At 42.9% G+C, this 21,003-nt stretch overlaps 1 protein-coding gene across 1 annotated transcript in view; it reads right to left on the bottom strand.

The window, feature by feature from the left end:
• SLC5A11 (solute carrier family 5 member 11) overlaps nucleotides 1-21,003 on the bottom strand; it is a 50,906-nt gene that overhangs the window by 22,536 nt on the left and 7,367 nt on the right. Inside the window, 5 exon segments of the mRNA XM_023558857.2 lie at nucleotides 10,246-10,326; nucleotides 11,432-11,537; nucleotides 13,365-13,469; nucleotides 18,256-18,315; nucleotides 19,531-19,635. Coding sequence (XP_023414625.2) covers nucleotides 10,246-10,326; nucleotides 11,432-11,537; nucleotides 13,365-13,469; nucleotides 18,256-18,315; nucleotides 19,531-19,635 — 457 coding nt within the window.

Genomic DNA, 21,003 nt, shown 5'->3' with positions numbered 1-21,003 from the left:
TTTTCCTATTTTAAACGTATGCTTTGTGCGTTTCGAAACAATGTTATTTCATTCATAAAGGTTACATCTTCACTGTAATTTGCTATTTTTCAATATAAAATGATTTTTTGCTCTTGTACGTTGTTTCAGGTACATCACTTGCAAATTCTATAAAGTTGAATTTTCTGAACCCAAACTAGAATCCTTGAGTTTTGTTGAAAAAATAAACAATGTATAAACCCCAAACCAAACCCACTGCCATTGAGTCAATTCCAACTCATAGTGACCGTATAGAACAGAGTAGAACTGCCTCACAGGTTTCCCGAGGCTATAAATCCTCATCAAAGCAGACTGCCACATCTTTCTCCCACAGAGCAGCTGGTGAGTTCAAACTGCTGAGCTTCCAGTTAGCATTTGAGCAATTAGCCACCGCACTACTTCTTAAACAATGTACAGAAAAGTAAAAAGAATAATAGAACTAACAGCCATGTACTCACCACATAGATTGATAATTGCTAAGAGAATCCTTGTCTTTTAATAGGGAATTTTATCCCATTTACTTGTATTATAACTGATTTGTTTACTCTTACTTTGTATTCCATTTCATTCTCTCCCTTTGGTTGCAATTTGTTGTTATTTCTTTTCAAGAAAGAAACATACACACCATATATAAAAGATAAGAATTTTATAAAGGTCTGGATTTTTTTTTTCTTTCTCTTGATGTTTGAGTCTTTGCTATTTGATGGGAAATACAACATACCATCTCTCTCAACACTTCTAGTGTTTGCTAGTGAAGCATGTGGTTTTAGATTGAGACAATCTGTTATTAAATTTTTATACTTTTTAAAGAAAAAAATGTAATCTGCCTTAAATTTTTAAGCAGGCTAACAACAATTTTGTTAGGTATATAACTATTTTAACTGGATCATTGTTTACCATCATTTATTTTAAAATATAATATAAGCACTTAATTTTTTTTTTTTCATTTCTCTCATTCTTGTATCTTTAAGATGGGTGCTTGCGTTCTCCTCTATCTTCACTGAGTCCTTGCCTATTAGGATATACTTCTATGACCTTGGCACATAAACTCCAAGTTGGCTGGATATCTAATTTTTAGGATACAGCTTTCCCCATAAAATTCTATAGACCTTGCTTTACTGTCTTCTGGCATTTTAGTATTATAGAAGAATGAGGCCAGATTGTTGACCCTTTTTGGCTCACCACTTTTTCCCTGTCTGGATTCTTTAGCATTGTTTATTATCCTTATACTTCCAAATTTTTTCATAATACTTCTATCTGGGGATCTCTTCTCCTTGATTTTGCCTGAAACACAGTGAACCCTTTATACCCACCTAGGTACATTTTGCTTTGTCTAAAAGAAAGTTTTCTTACATGATGACTTTAATTATTTCTTCTGTTCCATTTGTTCTGATCTTTAAGAATAAAAATTCTCAAATGTTAGATCTATGTTCTCTGTCCTCCACATTCATTATCTTTTAAAAATTGTTTTATTATTTTTTCCTTTTCCTCTGCATTTTCTGAGGATTTCTTGTATTTGTTGTCATCATTGATCTGATTTTTCTTAGCATTTGGTATGCTGTTTACATCCTCCAGGGAAGGGTTTAATTCTGCCAGTGCACTTAGAAAGTATATCATAATCCTCTCTAATCCAATTCCTTTTTCACCTGCTCCTATTCTCTCTTCATCTCATTTTACTCTCTAGTTTTATCTTTCATATATGTTTCATAGAGTCTGTAATTCTGGACACTCCACATTCTTGGCATTTTCTTCTGAGTCGCTAAAGATATAATTTTCAGCAGGATGCTATGACATCTTCAAAATAATGCTCTCTTTCTCCTGTACTACAGTACCTCCCAAAGCCTTTAAGGCTTAATGAGCGGCTTCCATCTAAAAGGTAGAAACCTAGAAAGCGTGACACTGTAACATTAACAGTGAGTAAAAGCTGGTTAATGTACAAATTCATAAATTTCTTGAATCCATCAGAGAGCTAAGGTCACAGAGCAATCAACTGGCTGAGATGTAAGAACAGACAAGAACCCCCAAGGGGAGACAAGATGGGAGCATTGGCTCACTGGTAGCAGAGCAAGGGAGAAAGACAGAATTACCATACACATTGGTAGGAAGAATTTGGCTAAAAAAAATTTTTTTTTAATTGCTAAAGTCTGAGTGTAGGCTAGCATGTGAGTATAAAATCCCGGACACAAGGGGAGTTAGCACTTACTTGCAGGCTCTTCTCCATGGATCTTCACTGGGTGCTCATGAAAAAGATTGGGGGCAAGACAGGAACTAGGAGAGACCTGCCTTCAGTGGTGCAGGCCTGGAGAAGGGGAGTGGCTGCCACATGAGAAATGCACAGAGCATCAGTCAGACCCTTTGCCCTAAGAAACAAAAGACTTAAGACCTTGGTGAAAGGGCAGCAAGCCCCAGCATCTACAGGAAGCCAATTTGTGCTGAGGGGAGTTAAACGAAAAAATCCCTCAAGCCCTGGGTGAAGGGCAGAAAATTCTCCTGGACCTAGACTATTAGTATCCTACTGCTGGAGCAGGATCTCTGTGAAAAATCCCATACCAAGACCCAGGCACGAAGGGCCTGCCTAAGAGTGAGGCAGGATCAAGACAACAGAACACTCTTCCTGTACCCCGTGAACATGAGAGCAAACATTGGAGAATAAGCAACAGCAATCTACTTCTGGGAGATGGGCAAGGGCATGGATAGAGACCCTTTTCTGAGTTACAAGTACACAGTAAAGCCCAAAAGCTGAGATTAGAGGCTGATAAACCCTCTGACAAGCTAGACCCATCCTGGGCATAAGCTAACGCTAGAGGAATTCAAAGCTGGTGGTGCACTGAAAGCAACCAGCGCAACAAAAAAATCTAAACCCAGTTCACCTCCTAACCAGATTGCCTCAAGTTCCCACACTAGTGACCCAGCAGAAGAAAAGGCACACCCATTTCCAGACATAAATGTAATTTGCCTGAATCTCTACTGTCCAATTCATTATGTAAAACGTCAATAAAAAATTATGAGGCACACACACCAAAAAAGCAAGAATAAACAACTCACTGTCAAGAGCCAATTAATAAACAAAGCCAAGTTTAAAGATAACCCAGATATTGGGACCACCAGTTTTCACTGGCCAAATCTTTTCAGAAGCAGACTGCTGGGTCCTTCTTCCTAGTCTGTCTTAGTCTGGAAGCTCAGCTGAAACCTTTCCACCATGGGTAACCAACCCTGCTGGTATTTGAATACTGGTGGCATAGCTTCCAGCATCACAGCAACACATAGTGAAAACCTTATGAATAGCAGCGGAACATTGTTTGATATAGTGCTGGAAGATGAGACCCTCAGGTTGGAAGTCACTCAAAAGATGACTGGGGAAGAACTGCCTCCTCAAAGTAGAGTCGACCCTAATGACAAAAAAATGGAGTAAAGCTTTCAGGACCTTCATTTGCTGATGTGGCATGACTCAAACTGAGAAGAAACAGCTGCAAACATCCATTAATAATCTGAACCTAGAATGTATGAAGTAAGAATCTACAAAAATTGGAAATTGTCAAAAATGAAATGGAATGCATAAACATTGATATCATAGGCATTAGTGAGCTGAAATGGACTGGTATTGGCCATTTTGAATCAGACAATCATATGGTCTACTATGCCGGGAACGACAACTTGAAGATGAATGGTATTGCATGCATCGTCAAAAAAAACATTTCAAGATCTATCCTGAAGTACAACGCTGTCAGTGATAGGATAATATCCACACGCCTACAAGGAAGACCAGCTAATACGACTATTATTCAAATTTACACACCAACCACTAGGGCCAAAGATGAAGAAGTGGAAGATTTTTACCAACTTTTGCAGTCTAAAATTGATCTAACATGCGATCAGGTTGCATTGATAACTACTGGAGATTGAAATTAAAAAATTGGAAACAAAGAAGAAGGATCCGTGGTTGGAAAACATGGCCTTGGTGATAGAAATGATGCCTGAGATCCCATGATAGAATTTTGTAAGACCATCTTCTTCATTGCAAATACCTTTTTTCATCAACATAAACGGTGACTATACACATGGACCTCGCCAGATGGTATAAACAGGAATGAAATTGACTACATCTGTGAGAAGAGATGATGGAAAAGCTTGATATCATCAGTAAGAACAAGGCCAGGGGCCGACTGTGGAACAGACCATCAACTGCTCATATGCAAGTTCACGTTGAAACTGAAGAAAATTAGAACAAGTCCATGAGAGCCAAAGTATGACCTTGAGTATATTCCACCTGAATTTAGAGACCATCTCAAGAATAGATATGATGCATTGAACATTAATGACCAAAGACAAGAAGAGTTGTGGAATGACATCGAGGACATCATACAAGAAGAAAACAAGAGGTCATTGAAAAGACAGGAAAGAAAGAAAAGACCAAAATGGATGTCAGAAGAGATTCTGAAAGTTGCTCTAGAACATCGAGTAGCTAAAGCAAAAGAAAGAAAGGATGAAGTAAAAGAGTTGAATGGAAGATTTTAAAGGGCAGCTCGAGAAGACAAAGTAAAGTGTTATAATGATATGTGCAAAGACCTGGAGATGGAAAACCAAAAGGGAAGAACACGCTCTGCATTTCTCAAGATGAAAGAACTGAAGAAAAAATTCAAGCCTCAAGTTGCAATATCGAAGGATTCTATGGGGAAAATAATAACAACTCAGGAAGCATCAAAAGAAGATGGAAGGAACACACAGAGTCACTATACCAAATAGAATTGGTCATTGTTCAACCATTTCAGAAGGTACCATATAAGCAGGAACCAATGATACTGAAGGAAGAAGTCCAAGCTGCACTGAAGGCATTGATGAAAAACAAGGCTCCAGGAACAAATGAAATACCACTGAGATGTTTCAACAGATGTAGTGCTGGAAGTACTCACTCGGCTATGCCAAGAAATTTGAAAGACAGCTACCTGGCCAACCGACTGGAAGAGATCTATATTTATGCCCATTCCCAAGAAAGTTGATCCCACTGAATGCAGAAATTATTGAACAATATCTTTAATATCACATGCAAGTAAAATTTTGCTGAAGATCACTCAAAAGTGGCTGCAGCAGTATATCGACAGGGAACTGCCGGAAATTCAAGCTGGATTCAGAAGAGGATGCAGAACCAGGGATATCATTGCTGATGTCAGATGGATCCTGGCTGAAAGCAGAGAATACCATTTTATTGACTATGCAAAGGCATTTGACCGGTGGATCATAACAAATTATGGATAACATTGCGAAGAATGGGAATTCCAGAACACTTAATTGTCCGCATGAGGAACCTGTACATAGATCAAGAGGCAGTGGTTCAAACAGAACAAGGGGATATTGCATGGTTTAAAGTCAGGAAAGGCGTACGTCAGTGCTGTATCCTTTCACCATACCTATTCAATCTGTATACTGAGCAAATAATTCAAGAAGCTGAACTATATGAAGAAGAACGGGGCATCAGGCTTGGAGGAAGACTCATTAACAACCTGCAATATGCAGATGATACAAACTTGCTTGCTGAAAGTGAAGAGGACTTGAAACACTTACTGATGAAGATCAAAGACCACAGCCTTCAGTGTGGATTACACCTCAACATAAAACAAAAATCCTCACAGCTGGACCAATAAGCAACACCATGATAAATGGAGAAAAGATTTAAGTTGCCAAGGATTTCATTTTATTTGGATCCACAATCAACACCCATGGAAGTAGCAGTCAAGAAATCAAAAGATGTATTGCATTGGGTAAGTCTGCTGCAAGAAACCTCTTTAGAGTGTTGAAAAGCAAAGAGGTCACCTTGAAGACTAAGGTGTGCCTGACCTAAGCCATGGTATTTTCAATCACCTCCTATGCATGTGAAAGCTGGATGATGAATAAGGAAGACCGAAGAAGAACTGAGGCCTTTGAATTGTGGTGTTGGAGAAGAATATTGAATATACCATGGACTGCCAAAAGAATGTACAAATGTGTCTTGGAAGAAGTACAACCAGAATGCTCCTTAGAGGCAAAGATGGCAAGATTTCGTCTCACATAGTTTGGACATGTTGTCAGGAGGGATCAGTCCCTGGAGAAGGAGATCATGCTGGTCAAGTACACAGTCAACAAAAAAGAGGAAGGCCCTCAATGAAATGGATTGACACAGTGCCTGCAACAATGGGCTTAAGCATAACAATGATTGTGATGATGGTGCAGGACTGGGCAGTGTGTTGTTCTGTTGTACATAGAGTTGCTATGAGTCAGTGCCAACTCAAAGGCACCTAACAACAATAACAACAGAGAGTTAAAAATAACTCAGTTTAATAGGGTAAAAGCTCTGGTGGAAAAGGCCAACATTTATGAACAGATGGACAATTTAAGCAGAGACGTAAGAACTATAAGAAAGAGTCAAATGGAAATGATAGGGAAAAAAAATACGGTAACAGAGATGACAAATGACTTCAATGGGCTCATCGAAATCAACACAGCCAAAGAAACCATCAGTGAAATTGAAGATAGATCAATAGAAATTACCCAAACTGAAATACAAACAGGAAAGAAAGTTGTGGGATAGTATCAAATGATCTGACATACATGGAATAGGAATCCTGGAAGTAGATGGGAGAGAGAACAGGAGAAAAGTTTGAAGAAATAATGGCCAATAACTATTAAAAAAAAAAAAAAAAAGACATTAAACCACAATTCCAAAAATCTCAGAGAATCGCAAGCAGGATAAATATAACCCCCATCTATATATAATCATGTTCAAAATGTTTAAAATCAAAGAAAAAGAAAAAATCTTGAAGCCAGTCAAATAAAAGAGATTGTGGGGAAGAACCCACGTTACATACAAAGGTACAAAGATAAAAATTATAGCAGACTTCTCCTCAAAAACTATGCAATCAGAAGACAAAAGGAGTGTCATCTTTACAGCCCTAGGAGGAGGGGAAACTGCCTGATTATTATAATTATAAAATATTATACCCAGCAAAATATTTTTTAAAAAATGAAGAAGAAATAGAGATATTTTCAGACAAGAGAGACAGAGAGAATTCATTACCAGAAGACCTTCATTACAAGAAATGAAGATCTCAGGAAGTAGTTAAAATGAAGGTTAATATAAAATACTTCCTTCTTTTTAGTCACTCTAAAAATAATTGACTGCCTAAAGCAAAACTAGTAGCCATATATTGGGGTTTATAGCATACGTAAAATGTATGGCAGCAATAGCACAAAAGATGGGAAGGAGGATTTGGAAGTACACTATTACAAGGTTCTTAAGCTATATAAAACCCACTGCATATAAAACTATATATGAAGCAGTATAATATTATTTGAAGGTAGGTGGTGATTAATTATAGATACATATTGTAAACCATACAGCCACCACTGAAATAATTTTTAAAAGCAGAAAAATGGAACTGGAGGACAAATGGAACTAATAGAAAATAACTGACAAGATGGTAGATTTTAATCCAACTTTGTCAATAATTACATAAAATGTAAATGGTCAAAAGACACAAAAGACAGATTATCTGACTTGGATGATAGCAAAGTCACTTCTCAGGTTTCACCTGACAGCAGGTGACATGCACAGCTCTCAGCCCAACTTTTGTCTCCTTGTATTTTTATTTTTTTTTAATTTAGGCTCTAGTTCATTAGAACTCTTATTCTAAGCCAAGCATGGATCCTACTGCTTTACTTATATGAACTCATTTAATTCTCGCAACAGCCCTTTAAGTAAATTTTATGATTCAGAAGAGGAATAGAGGAGTATCTTGCCAGGGTCACATAACTGAGATCACATCTTCTTAACCACTTCTTGTACTGTACGGCATGAAACTGGTAGAAATCAGAATCCAGTTATTATCTGGGTACAAAGTCCGTGCTGTTAACCACCAAGCATCAGAGGCACAGACAGGTTCTGAAGCTTGTTCAAGGCATAAAAGTCCACATCACATGACTATGGGCCCATTGACTGATACCTCAGCTGTATCTCCCTTTTGATCTCCTTCATGGCCCCCAGCTTGCTAGGAACCACCCCACCCCCACCCCAATATTCCCATACCACTTAGATTTATACTGGAGGAACCTTGTGGGCAGGGACTCAAACCCAACTGTGAGAGAATCCATCTGATCCTTCTATGAACTACAAGACAATGGTGAGCCACCTCCCTCTGCAAGAATGAGGAAGCAGAAAACTATCAAAGGATGCATAAAAGATGGTACAGTTAAAAATAAGGAATCTAGAGCTCTCTGGAAACCAGGAGTTTTGTCCCATCTTCCATCTCCAAATTTCATAGAAATAGTCAGTGAAATATACAAATGGGAGTACATCTGCAAGAGTGCTGGTGTGAGGCGTTGGGGAGTACATAGCTGCACGTGCGGAGATCTTGGGGAAAGGTCTACAGGGTATAGCAGATTGATGAAGACCATTGAGGGGTGGTGTATAATTCCTCTCCTGACTGATTGGAATGAGCTAAAAAGTGTAACGCCCCCAATGAGACCCCATGATTTTATGGGGCAAGACCTGAAGGTTTAGCTAGGAATAATAGACCATCTGAAGATCCACCTTTGCTCTCTCTTGTCTCTGAAACCTGACCCAGAACCACTCATGCAGCACTGGGAGGTTCAAAGATTTGCTATTTACGATAGCAACCATGCCAAGAATTTACCTAGTGAGACCAGACATTCACCCTTCATATATTCATTACTGATTTGTACTCCCTCTTTACATATACCTGTAAAGTTTTTCTTCTTCATAACGGTCCAAAATATTTATTGTTAAAGTTAATAATATGCAATTTTTGTGGCTGTTCATATTGCGAAACTAGTTTCGTTTTTTCCGTGATTATTTCTTTGAATTTTCATTAGAGAGATAAAAAGTAGCACATGAACAAAATGCAAACTGTGCAGAAAGATACAGGGTTAAAATAAAATTCTTGCCTGTATTCCTTCACCTCTGCTTGGAGACTTTCCTCACAAAGGTAACTGTTATTACCAGCCAGGATGGTGGTTAAAGGTATGAGGTCTTAAGTCGTCTGCCTTGGATTGAATTCTGGCTTTGCCATTTATTAGCTATGTGACCTCGGGCAAATTGTTTTATAGGCAATGCCTTAATTTTCTCATCCAAAAACTCAGGGTGACAATAATGCCAATATCATAGGGTTGCTATGAGCATTAAATGAGTTAATACATCTGAGTCACATGTGTTTAATAAAGAGTTTTTAATTTAATTAAAAAAAATAATTTTAGACCTACAGAAGAGGTGCAAAAACAGTCCAGGAGAGTTCCCACACATTCTTCATCCAGCTCCCCCAATGCTATCATCTTACAATGATCAAAACTAAGAAATTAACACAAGGCCAATACAACGATACTACAGACTATTAAATTCCTTCACTAATATTCTTTTTCTGTTCCACAACCCAATCTGGGATCCTACATTGCATTTACTTCTTGTCTATATTTAGTTTCCTCTACTCTGTGACAGTTCCTTGGTCTGTCTTTGTTTTCCCTGCCTTTGACGCTTCTGAAGAATACTGGTTAATTATTTTGTAACGTGTCCCTCATTTTGGGTTTGCCTGATGTTTTCTCGTGATGGTGTTAAGGTTGTGTATTTTGGGCGAGGATGGCACAGAGGTGATGTTGCGTCCTCAGTGCATCATATCAGCAGATATATGACATCAATAGGTCTTCTTACTGGTGATATTGACCCTGATCACTTTGTTATATGGTGGCGTCTGTCAGGTTTCTCCACTGTAAAATGACAATTTTCTGCTTTGTAATTAAAGAATATTTTGGATGAGATACTTTGAGACTATGCAAATATCCTGTTTCTTACAAACTTTCACCCTTTTAGCGTTGATTCTTGCCTGTAGTAATTATTACTGTGATGCTTTAATGGTGGTTTTCGATTTCTGTCATCATCTACATGTATTCATTGGAATTCTTGTGTAAGGAAGAATTGCCCTTTCTCCTTTTATTTATTTATTCAATCGTTTATTTATATTATAATAGAAAAAAAATAAATTTTTACTTAAAAAAGGAGTAAGTTTCTATTATAAGCACAATTCTCTCGTAGCTAAAATAACTATGCCTCAAGCAAAGGAAACTCCCCCCGAGTGGTATGCCTTTTGATATCTGGGTCTGCTGACCACAGTGATGAAAGCAGATGTCCCTGCTTAAAGAGGGGAGAGGTGCCATCACCCACCCAAATGACCCTGGGACCTCACTTACTGTAGCCCATCAGGGTGAGTGCTCCTATAAGCATGATCATAGTCTGCACAGCATCTGTGTAGATCACAGCAGCCAGGCCACCTGGGGAGAAGGGCGATGAGGTGAGGGTCAGGTACTCTGATGGGAGGAGTTATTCTAGGTAACGGAGGGAACCTAGGAGGTAAACACCTGACTGACAAGATTGCTGAATGTTGATGTTTTGCAAAGACGGCCAAACTAACTGCTCCCTGTGGGCATATCCTTTTTGCAGTGTGACTTTGCTGCTCCTTTCATGTTCATATAAAGTTTATTTCTCTAACTTTTTAAAAGGGGTTTGGCCATGTGACTTACTTTGACCAATAGAGTGCGGTGGAAATGATGTCATGTAGCTCCAGGCCTAGGCCTCAAGACATCCTACCGCTTCTGCTCTCACTCTCTTGTCCTGAGACTACCATGCTTTAAGAAGCCTGGTCTAGCCTAATGGAAGATGATGGTCTACATGGAAGGACTCCAGCCAACAGCCCAAGTTAACTACCAGTTTCTTGGGGAAGAGATTTTGTCTCTTTTGTTCAAAGCCGTAACCCATCTCCTACCATGGGTCTGGCATATAGTAGGTGATATATGTATATATATTGATGGTGGTTGCAGTTGAGTTGATTCTGACTTGTGGTAACCCCATGTATGTCAGTAGAACTATGTGCTCCATAGGGTTCTCAAGGCCTGCCTTCTGAAGTGCCTCTGGGTGAGTTCAAACTGCCAACCTTTCAGTTAGTAGTCAAGCACTTAACTCTCTGCACCACCCAGGAGATATGCAGCATATAATTTGTGGAGCGAATATCTCACCAAAAGGAAGCAGGGAAGGGTGAATCTCGAACAGGTAAATATTCAAAGACAGACACATTGTTCAGGGCCTCCATGTGCTCGGCAGTCTTTAGGGAAGCAAGTCTGAGAGGAAAGATGAGGCTACCAGACCTCGGGCTCCAGAATTGCAGTAGTTGATTATCTAGCTTTGTATAGTGCATGTGTATGTAAGTGCTTAGCACTTAGTCTTCGATAAATAGTTCTTGAAAAAATAAATGGGAAATAGCTTTATGCAGTTGGGGTGTATTTTGAAATTCTCTCTCTTATCAGGCAACTCTCTTCCTTTGGATAGTGGCCAAGGGAAATCTTATGTATCTGGGGCAGTGGAGTAAGTTTTCAGTCATACCTGTGATGGTGTATAGAGCTGTGATGGCCAATAGCCCAATTACGGCCAGGTACAGGTCCAGGTGCAAAGACTGCTGAATAAAGATGGCACCTGCATACATATCCACCTATAGAGACATAAAGTTGATGGATGGGTGAATGAATGAATAAATGAATGGGGATTTGCTACGTAAGTCCCCTGAGACCAGGCCACAGCCTAGATTCTAGCAGACACATAAGAGTCAGAAATAATCCTTACTTGATTCATCTTTAGTTTGAGACCCCTGACCTAGATTAACACAACAGCCACTTCACTGTCTTTCTGCTTCTACTCTTAGTCCATTTACATGCCATCCTCCATACTGCAGCCTCTGCCAAATCATGACCATGTCATCCTCCTCCCCATTACAACTCTTTAGTGCCTCCCCATCGTCCCCAAGTGATTTAGTTATCTAGTGCTGCCCTAACAGAAATACTACAAGTGGGCGGCTTTAACAAACAGAAGTTTATTCTGTCACTGTGTAGGAGGCTAGAAGTCCAAAGTCAGGGCTTCAGCTCCAGGGGATGGCTTTCTCTGTCAGCTCTAAGGGAAAGTCCTTGTCATCAATCTTCCCCTGGTCTAGGAGCTTCTCAGCTCAGGGACTCTAGGTCCAAAGACGTACTCCACTCTCAGTGCTTCTTTCTTGGTGCTACGAGGTCCCTCTGTTTCTCTGCTTGCTTCTTTTATATCTCAAAAGAGATTGACTCAAGATACAACCTAATCCTGTAGATCCAGTCCTGCCTTATTAACATAACTTTCTCTAATCCTGCCTCATTAACGGAAACCCTGCTGGCGTAGTGGTTAAGAGCTACAGCTGCTAACCAAAGGGTCGGCAGTTCAAATCCACCAGCTGCTCCTTGGGAACTCTATGGGGCAGTTCTACTCTGTTCTATAGGGTCACTATGAGTCGGAGTCTCATAGCCTCATTAACTTCATAGAAGTTAGGATTTACAACATATAGGATAAATACATCAGATCACAAAATGGTGGACAACCACACAATACTGGGAATCATGGCCTAGCCAAGTTGATGCACAATTTTGGGGGACACAATTCAATCCATAGGCCCAAGATAAGGTCTAAACTTTATGAATTTTCTGCCTCTCGGGTCTCATTTCTTTTACTCACTTCATATTCCCCATCCTCCAGACACTCTGAAATACTCCCTGTTCCCTTAACACGTCATCTTCACCCATGCCTCCAAGCTTTTTCTTGTGCTTGTCCATCTGTCTGGAATGCCGACTCCTCTTTCTCTAACTGGTAAGCCCTGCCTTAGATGTAACCTCCCTGGTGAAGTCTTCCCTGCATCTGTACCTTCCCATCAGACTGTGAGTGAATGTTCTAGAAAGGAGCCGTGTGTCTGCCCCTCACATCTGGAGCTGGCACAGACTCAGTTATTGCTGTTTAGGTTGAATGGAATCCCCTCTGTCCTCCTGTCCCACCACCCTGCCCAGCTGGGAGAGAAGGCAGCCTCAGTGTGAGTCAGGCTAGCTGAATGGCACATGCCCAGGGGTTGCAAGGCATCTACTCTTTACCATTTCCCATATCTGCCAGTCCCAAGGTCAGGATGGGCCAGGCCGTCAGCCCACCTGATTAACAGCTGATAACCGCCTGATCTCAGGAGAAAGATAATGGTCTCACCTGAGGGTTGATAGGGCTCTCGGAGTCCCATCAATGGCCCACGCCATCCAGAGATGTTGCCAAAGAAGCTTTGGTGGGGGATGTCCTTCCCTCTACTTCCTCTGACCATGCTTACCCTCTCCCCACTCCCATAGGCTCTCCTCCCCTCCTGAAGCCTGCCCAAGAGGGAGAGAAAGTGGGTGTGGAGGAGATACCACCCCCCCCCCAGCAATGGACTGTGACTTATCTTCTCACCATGGTGAAGGGACGTGGCCAGGCTGTGTTCCCGCCTTACCGAGATCTTGGTGAAGATGTATATAAACAGGTAGAGTACAGCCAGGATGATGGGGATCCTGTTGCCGCCAAAGCGTTTCCTTAGGTATTCTGGCATTGTGGTGACCTGGGGCCAGAGCAGGGCTTTCAGCACCCAGCTGACTCCAGGCACGTGGCCTCCCCACACCAGTCCCTCCCATCTGCTCCCTCCTCCACAAACTCAGAATGGTCTTCCTAGGGATTCGCAATTGGAGACTTGAGAAGAGAGAATAAGGGCAAAGGTACAGGGTGCAAGGAGGGACTGGGGTCCTATGAGAGGTGCGGGGGGTGGCTGTACTCAATTGTCATATTCCCCAAACACAAGACATTTGTGTTATTGTTATTGTTAGTCCATTCTGACTCACAGCGACCCTATAGGACTGAGTAGAACTGCCCCATTGCGCTTCCAAAGAGCAGCTGGTGGATTTGAACTGCCAACTTTTTGGTTAGCAGCTGAGCTCTTAACCACTACGCCACCAGAGCTCCAGGCATTTGTGTACTCCATCCCAATTTTTGCCATATCCTGTATTACAGGTGGTCCCTGGATTGCCAGCAAGTTCTGACCCTAAATCTGTCTTTAAGTCAAATTTGTATGTAAGTCGGAACACTTAGGTATGGTTCGGTTTGCATCTAATGTCAGTCAAATGTTTGTCTTATGGCATGTAGTGTACATTTCTGTGCATAAAAAACATTAAAGAAACACTTCCAAATACACTAAATATCTTTAACATAATAATATAGTAATAATAGTATTTTGATGTAAGTGGAAAAGTAATGTCCATTTGTTATTATGAACTATTGTATCTACCTTCTCCACAGCGGAAAAGATACCTACAGGGTACCCGTTACCCAAAATACTCACAAGATTCTGTTCTGCAAAATCTTTGAGACCAATTAGATACTTTATTGTAGACTCTGAACTAAAACATCTGCAATGTACCCCTGGGCAGCATTTCTGCTGGGTTTTGAACCCTCCTCAGCAGAAGCAAGGAGGGCTGGGGTCTTGGATAGGGCAGTGCTGGGGCCAGATAGATCCTTCCCCCTTCACCTCCTCACCAAATCTGTAGATCTCACTCACCAACTAGGAGGCTTCTACCTCGGGATGTGCTAACAGCGAGGCCCAGAGCACGTCTAAGCTGTGGCAGGTGCCCTGGGCGCCACTTGAGGCGCGGTGAAGGTGGGGGTGCCCAGCAGTTTCTATTAACCTGAGTATGGCCCACAGCTCTTCCTCAAGCACAGTAGACACAGAGGCTTACGGAGAGGGATCAGGTTCCCGGTCCTAATCCAAGGTGGAGTCAGAGGAGGCACCGAATGACAACCCCAGATGCCACGTGTATAAAAGGAGCCTGACTGAGGCAGCCGGACAAGAGGGGGGAAGGCGTTTCTGCTGACCCTGCGCTACTATCAATATTTATTCATCTTGAACTTGGGGGTGGGGCCACAACCTAGAGATTGCCCCTGGGCGCTTGTTACCCTCGCCTTGCCCCTGCTCAGGGGCCCAATTTCAAGGCTTGCCTGAGGCACTGTTTTCCGTAGACAGCCTCTGCCTGAGGCCCAAGGGTTGGGAAGAGGATGCTTGGAAAACCCAAGGCTGAAGTTCTCCATGGACCCCAGGAAACCTTATGGACATACAGAGATCAGGAATCTAAGACTGCTTACCCTTTTTCCCCCAGCCACCAAAAGGAAAAGAACCGCTGCAATACTGAAATCCCACATGTGCAAGGTAGGGGAAACAGAAGCCCGGAGAGGTGCTTGGATGGCCTCCGGCTGTACAGCACGGAGGGCTCGGCGGGATGGGATGGGTTGGAGCTGGGTAAGGGGGCGTCGCGGAGGAGGGACGTGCGCCCACGGCGGCGCCCTGATCGCTTGGACTCCTAAGAACAGGTAGAGTGCGGAGCCCGCGTCCGGGACTCCGGAAGCCCACCACCTGCAGGCCCGCCACGCGGGGTGTCGGTGCTTGGGCCTCGCGATTGGTGTCGCAGGCCCTTTCCGAGCTCCAAGGGAAGCGGACGCATGTGGGCTGTCCGCTCGCTGCTGCGGGCTGTGTCTGGGCGCGCCACGTCAAAGGGGTCCGCCAGCTGCCAGTGGCGGTCCAAGGACCCGCTGAGGCACCTGCACGCCTGGGAGAAGCGTGGCCCATCGTGGGAACCCGGGCAATACTGAGTCAGTTTTTTCCTAATAGGCTTTATGAGGGGTTGGTTCGTAAAAACGGCTTGTACTTAAGTCGGATGTTAGTAACCCAGGAACTGCCTGCACTATTTAATGTTTTAATTTAAACCAACTCACGTTTATTTAAATAAATTTATCTAAAAAGAAAACTAAATCACCACTGTAATGGAAAATCAGGATCACCTGTCCTAAATTTAAGAGAACCAACAAGAATAATACATGGGTAATAAAACTACTTATTTTCTATTCTTTTCTGGCAACTTACTGTTGTGCACCAAAGGCTCTGGGCCCAGGACCTGCTCATTCTTTATAAAAGGAAAAAAATGAGGAGAGTTGTTGGAGAGGTGTTAAAGGCATGTTAGTACCAACATGAGACTTTCCCCTTCAGTTCATTAAAAAACTGAAGGACACAAGCACTTCACCAAAGAAGACATTCAGGCAGCCAACAGATACGTGAGGAAATGCTTATGATCATAAGCCATTAGAAAAATGCAAACCAAATCTACAATGAGATACCATCTCGCCCCAACAAGGCTGGCATTAATCTAAAAAACACAAAATAACAAATGTTGGAGAGGTTGTGGAGAGACTGGAACACTTATACACTGATGGTGGGAATGTAAAATGGTACAACCACTTTGGAAATTGATTTGAGGCTTCCTTAAAAAGCTAGAAATAGAACTACCATACCATTCAGCAATCCCACTCCTTGGAAATATATCCTAGGGAAATAAGAGCCCTCACATGAACAGATATATGCACACCCATGTTAATTGCAGCACTGTTTGCAATAGCAAAAAGATAGAAACAGCCAAGGTGCCCATCAATGGATGAATGGATAAATAAATTATGGTATAGTCACATAATGGAACACTATGCAGCTGAATTCGTGAAACATCTCATAGCATGGAGGAATCTAGAAGGCATTATGCTGAGTGAAATTAGTCAGTCGCAAAAGGATAAATATTGCATGAGACCACTATTGTAAGAACTCAAGAAAAAGTTTAAACACAGAAGAAAATATTCTTTGATGGTTACGACGGTGGGGAGGGAGGGAGGGAGGGAGGGAGAGGAGTATTCACCAATTAGATAGTAGACAAGAACTACTTTAGGTGAAGGGAAAGGCAATACACAATACAGGGGAGGTCAGCACAATTGGACTAAACAAAAAGCAAAGAAGTTTCCTGAATAAACTAAACATTTCAAAGGCCAGTGTAGCAGGGGCGGGGGTTTGGGGACCATGGTTTCAGGAGACGTCTAGGTCAACTGGCATAACAAAATGTATTAAGAAAATGTTCTGCATCCCACTTTGGCGAGTGGTGTCTGCGGGCTTAAACGCTAGCAAGTGGCCATCTAAGATGCATAAATTGGTCTCAACTCACCTGGAGCAAAGGAAATGAAGAACATCAAAAACCCTATGTAAATATGAGCCCAAGAGACACAAAGTGTCACATAAACCAGAGACTCCATCAGCCTGAGACCGGAAGAACTAGATGGTGCCCGGCTACCACTGATGACTGCCCTGACAGGGAACACATCAGAGAATCCCGGATGGAGAAGGAGAACAGTGCGGTGCAGACCTCAAATTCTCACAAAAAGACCAGACTTAATGATCTGACTGAGTCTAGAGGGACTCCAGAGGTCATGGCCCCTGGACCCTCTGTTAGCCCAAGACTGGAACCATCCCGAAGCCAAGTCTTCAGACAGGGATTGAACGGGACTATAAGACAGAAAATACTGGTGAGGAGTGAGCTTCTTGGCTCAAGTAGACACTTGAGACTATGTGGGCAGCTCCTGTCTGGAGGTGAGATGAGAAGGCAGAGGGGGACAGGAGCTGTCTGAATGGACACAGGGAATACAGGGTCGAGAGAGGGAGTGTGCTGTCACATTAGGGGGAGAGCAGCTAGGGTGACATAGCAAGGTGTGTGTAAGTTTTTGTATGACAGACTGACTTGATTTGTAAACTTCCACTTAAAGCACAATAAAAAAAAAACTGAAGGATGATGGAAAAGAGAATAACTTCACTATGTGACTCAGTGTACTGGGCCCCATGTCTGTCTAGCATCTGCAATCTCGTCATCTCTCCACTGGTCCATGTTCCAAACTTTGGGGAAATTGCTCCACTGTAAACATTTGGCCTGGTTATCAGGAGAAGCAGGGGAGTCTAGTAACATAATGAGCTGGGTCCAGAAAGGACAGACTGACCAGAGATCTCCTTCCCCATGGACACATTGAATTATGGCAGCACTGTCAGGCCTAGGCAGGAGGCATCAGTACCATCTCTCATCCCTCTGTCTTGTCTGCGCTGGGCCCCTCAGGAGCTGGGCCATGCTGCTGAGAACTATTATTTGGGCTGCACTTTTCCTGGGTTTTGGGATGTGCTTTCCCAATCTCCTTACCCCCACCAGTCCCAGATTTAAGGTTGAGACAATGCTATATCTTGACTCTGGAACCTCAAGCCTACAGCTGTCGTTCCATGAGGTACTAGAACTTGGATGGGAAGGACTGAGTAATGAGCTAGGTGAGCTCTGCTAAGAACAGGACTCCTGACTGTCTCACCATGTACCATCCCTCATCAGTTCTGGGACTCCTTGGTGTCTGTCTAATGGGAGAAAGGGACGGATGATTGTGGGAGGGAGGGAACTCAGAGTTTACCTTCCCAAAGGGTTTCTGCATTCTAGCTCCCTGACACCCCTCAGACTTACCTGGCCAGCAATGTAGATAGGGAGGAAGATCCAGGCCAACATCAGCACGGAGAATATGCCCTGTCCGAGAAAATACAGTCAGCACTCGGCTCCCAGCCCACGCCAAGGTGGCAATGCGGATTTGCCTCCGTGCCCTGGGGTCACCTGGTCTGGCCTCTGCCTCTGGCTCTCTTACTTGCTGAGTGGCTCACATTCCCTGAACTTCATTTTTCCATTTGTAAAATGGGCAGAAATGGATGAGGTAGAGAGGGGTGGAAGTAGGAGTCTTTTGTGGCTCCTCCTACCTCTATGTCTTATTAAACTCTCTATATCAAGCCCCTTCATTCAGTTGCTCTCCTTCCTCTCCTTGGCAGTGGTCAAAACACAGGCTGTGAGGTCAGGCAGGCGTGGGCTCAAAGACTGGTTGAGGGGGAAGTTTGCACAAACCTTAGAGACTCATTCATCTCATCTGTGAAATGGGGGTAAGAGGGCCTCACTGGATTGTCATGAGTAATCAGTGAGATGATATCTACTAAGCACTTACTATGAGCCAGGCACTCCTCTGCACCCTTTACAAGCATTAGTTCATTATCATCCCATTTTATACATAAGGAACTAGGGGTTCAGAGACATTAAGTAACTGCCCAAGGTCATGCATCTTGTAAGCGCTGGGAGCTAGGATGTGAACCCAAGCAGTCTGGTTCTAGTCTGTAATTGAGTCCCATAATATGACAATATATGTAATATAGTTAGGTCTGTGCCTAGCATAGAATAAGCACTTTAAAAAGTTAGTTGTTATGAAGATGAAGAACACTATTAATATGTACACCCCACTCACTGGTGAAAATCATATCCTGAATGAGCCTTGTACATAGAAAAAAAAAAACCCCAGTGCATAGAGGGGTGGGCCTATTGCTTGGGTACCTGTGGGGCAGCAAAAAGGTCAAGAGCCACCGAGCTTTTGTGATGACTAATTGATGTCTAAAATACACAGCAATAACGTCTATTTACATGATATCTTCTTTCTTTTGAATCTACAAGGGAAGGAGTCTGAACCCTCCTCTCCACACCTGACTGTTGGGATTGCGGCCTTATGGGCCCCCATCAAGCAAACACAGGGAGACCTAGGACTTGTAGACCAAGACTGTTTTTTGCTTACCAAGGGCTCCCTGTTTGTTTTGTTTTCATAAAGTACCATTTTACTGTTCAAAAGTGCAAGGTAGTCACACCACTTCCTCCCAAGATGTACCTATTAGGTAGAGGGTGAGGTGTCTATACCCTGGGAAACATACTCACGTTAAGTTCATAAGCAGATGCGGAAATGCCTGCAGCAGCACCTGACCCTGCCAGGCCAATGAAATGTCCACTTCCAATGTTACTGGAAAACAGAGATGCACCCACCTGTGGGAAAATGAATGGATCAGATCTTGAAGCCGGGGCCTGGAGTACCTGCTCCCCAGCTCCAGCTTCTTCTCCTCTCCTAAAGGGAACAACATAGAAGAACAAGTGGGGGAGGCAAGGCCATCCCTAGCCAGCTGGGCACCTTCACACAAATTAGAAAAAGACTCTCCTTCCCCAAGACTATTTCACCTCCACCATCATAAATTGGCACAAAATATACGCATATCAATGATGACTACAATTGGAATCGCATCCCCTGGGGTTGTGCAGTGCCTAACTTGAACAACTGTGTGCAGTATCCCTGGGACAGAGGATGACAGATATTATAGGAAATGCTTCATTATGAGAATCAGGACATCTGTGTTACTCCACAGCTCTGCTTCTAACTTATCGAAGTAGACAGCTCTCCCGGTAGAACTCTAAGCGACCAAGACTGCACTTAATGACCCCAATCCCAGGTCTGGGCACCTGACCAAAGCTGGGCCAATTACATTCTGTCTCCTGAGAACTTGGAACTGGGACAGTTTCTGCTGGTCCCTTGGACTGGGGATGTGCAAACCAGGGAGGGGTGTGTGCGGCAAGGTTGGCGAGGGCCATGTTGGGCCACATGCTCGTCACCACCAGTCTGTTCAGAATACGAAGGAGATCAGTTGAGAGGCAGATCAATCAAGTGCAGAGCCAGAGAGTGAGAAAGTAAGAATTAAAGAGAGGCCTGTTGAGCCTCCTACTGGCTTTATAGTTTCTGGTTCTCCTCCACTGAGAAGCCCAAGCCGGGTCCTCCATCATCATAACCACTGATTACCAGTTGCTGTTGAGTCAGCTCTGACTCATGGTGACACCATGAATGTCAGAGTAGAATCGCGTTCCATAGTTTTCAGTGGTTGATTTTTCAGAAGTAGATCATAGGACTTTCTTCTGAGGCACTTCTAGGTTGACTCAAACCTTCAACCTTTCAGTTATCAGCCAAGCTCATTAACCATTTGCACCGCCCAGGACTCCATTATTATGTTGCTGTTGTTGTTAGGTGGCGTCAAGTCAGTTCCAACTCAACAGCAACCCTATGTATAACAGAACAAAACACTGCCTGGTCCTGCGCCATCCTCACAATCATTGCTACGTTTGAGCCCATTGTTGCAGTCACTATGTCAATGCATTTCCTTGAGGGTCTTCTCCTGGACAGTCCTCTCCAGGGACTCTCCTGATAACATGTCCAGAGTATGTGAGACAAAGTCTCGCCATCCTCTCTTCTAGAGAGCATTCTAGCTATACTTCTTTCAAGGCAGATTTGTTCATTCTTCTGGCAGTCCATGGTATAGTTAATATTCTTTGCCAACACCATAATCCAAAGGCATCAATTCTTCTTTGACC

This window comes from Loxodonta africana, chromosome 12 (assembly GCF_030014295.1).
Source record: "Loxodonta africana isolate mLoxAfr1 chromosome 12, mLoxAfr1.hap2, whole genome shotgun sequence".
Lineage (NCBI taxonomy): Eukaryota > Metazoa > Chordata > Mammalia > Proboscidea > Elephantidae > Loxodonta > Loxodonta africana.
Note: the sequence above shows the minus strand (reverse complement) of the source record. Positions and strands in the feature narration are given on the sequence as shown.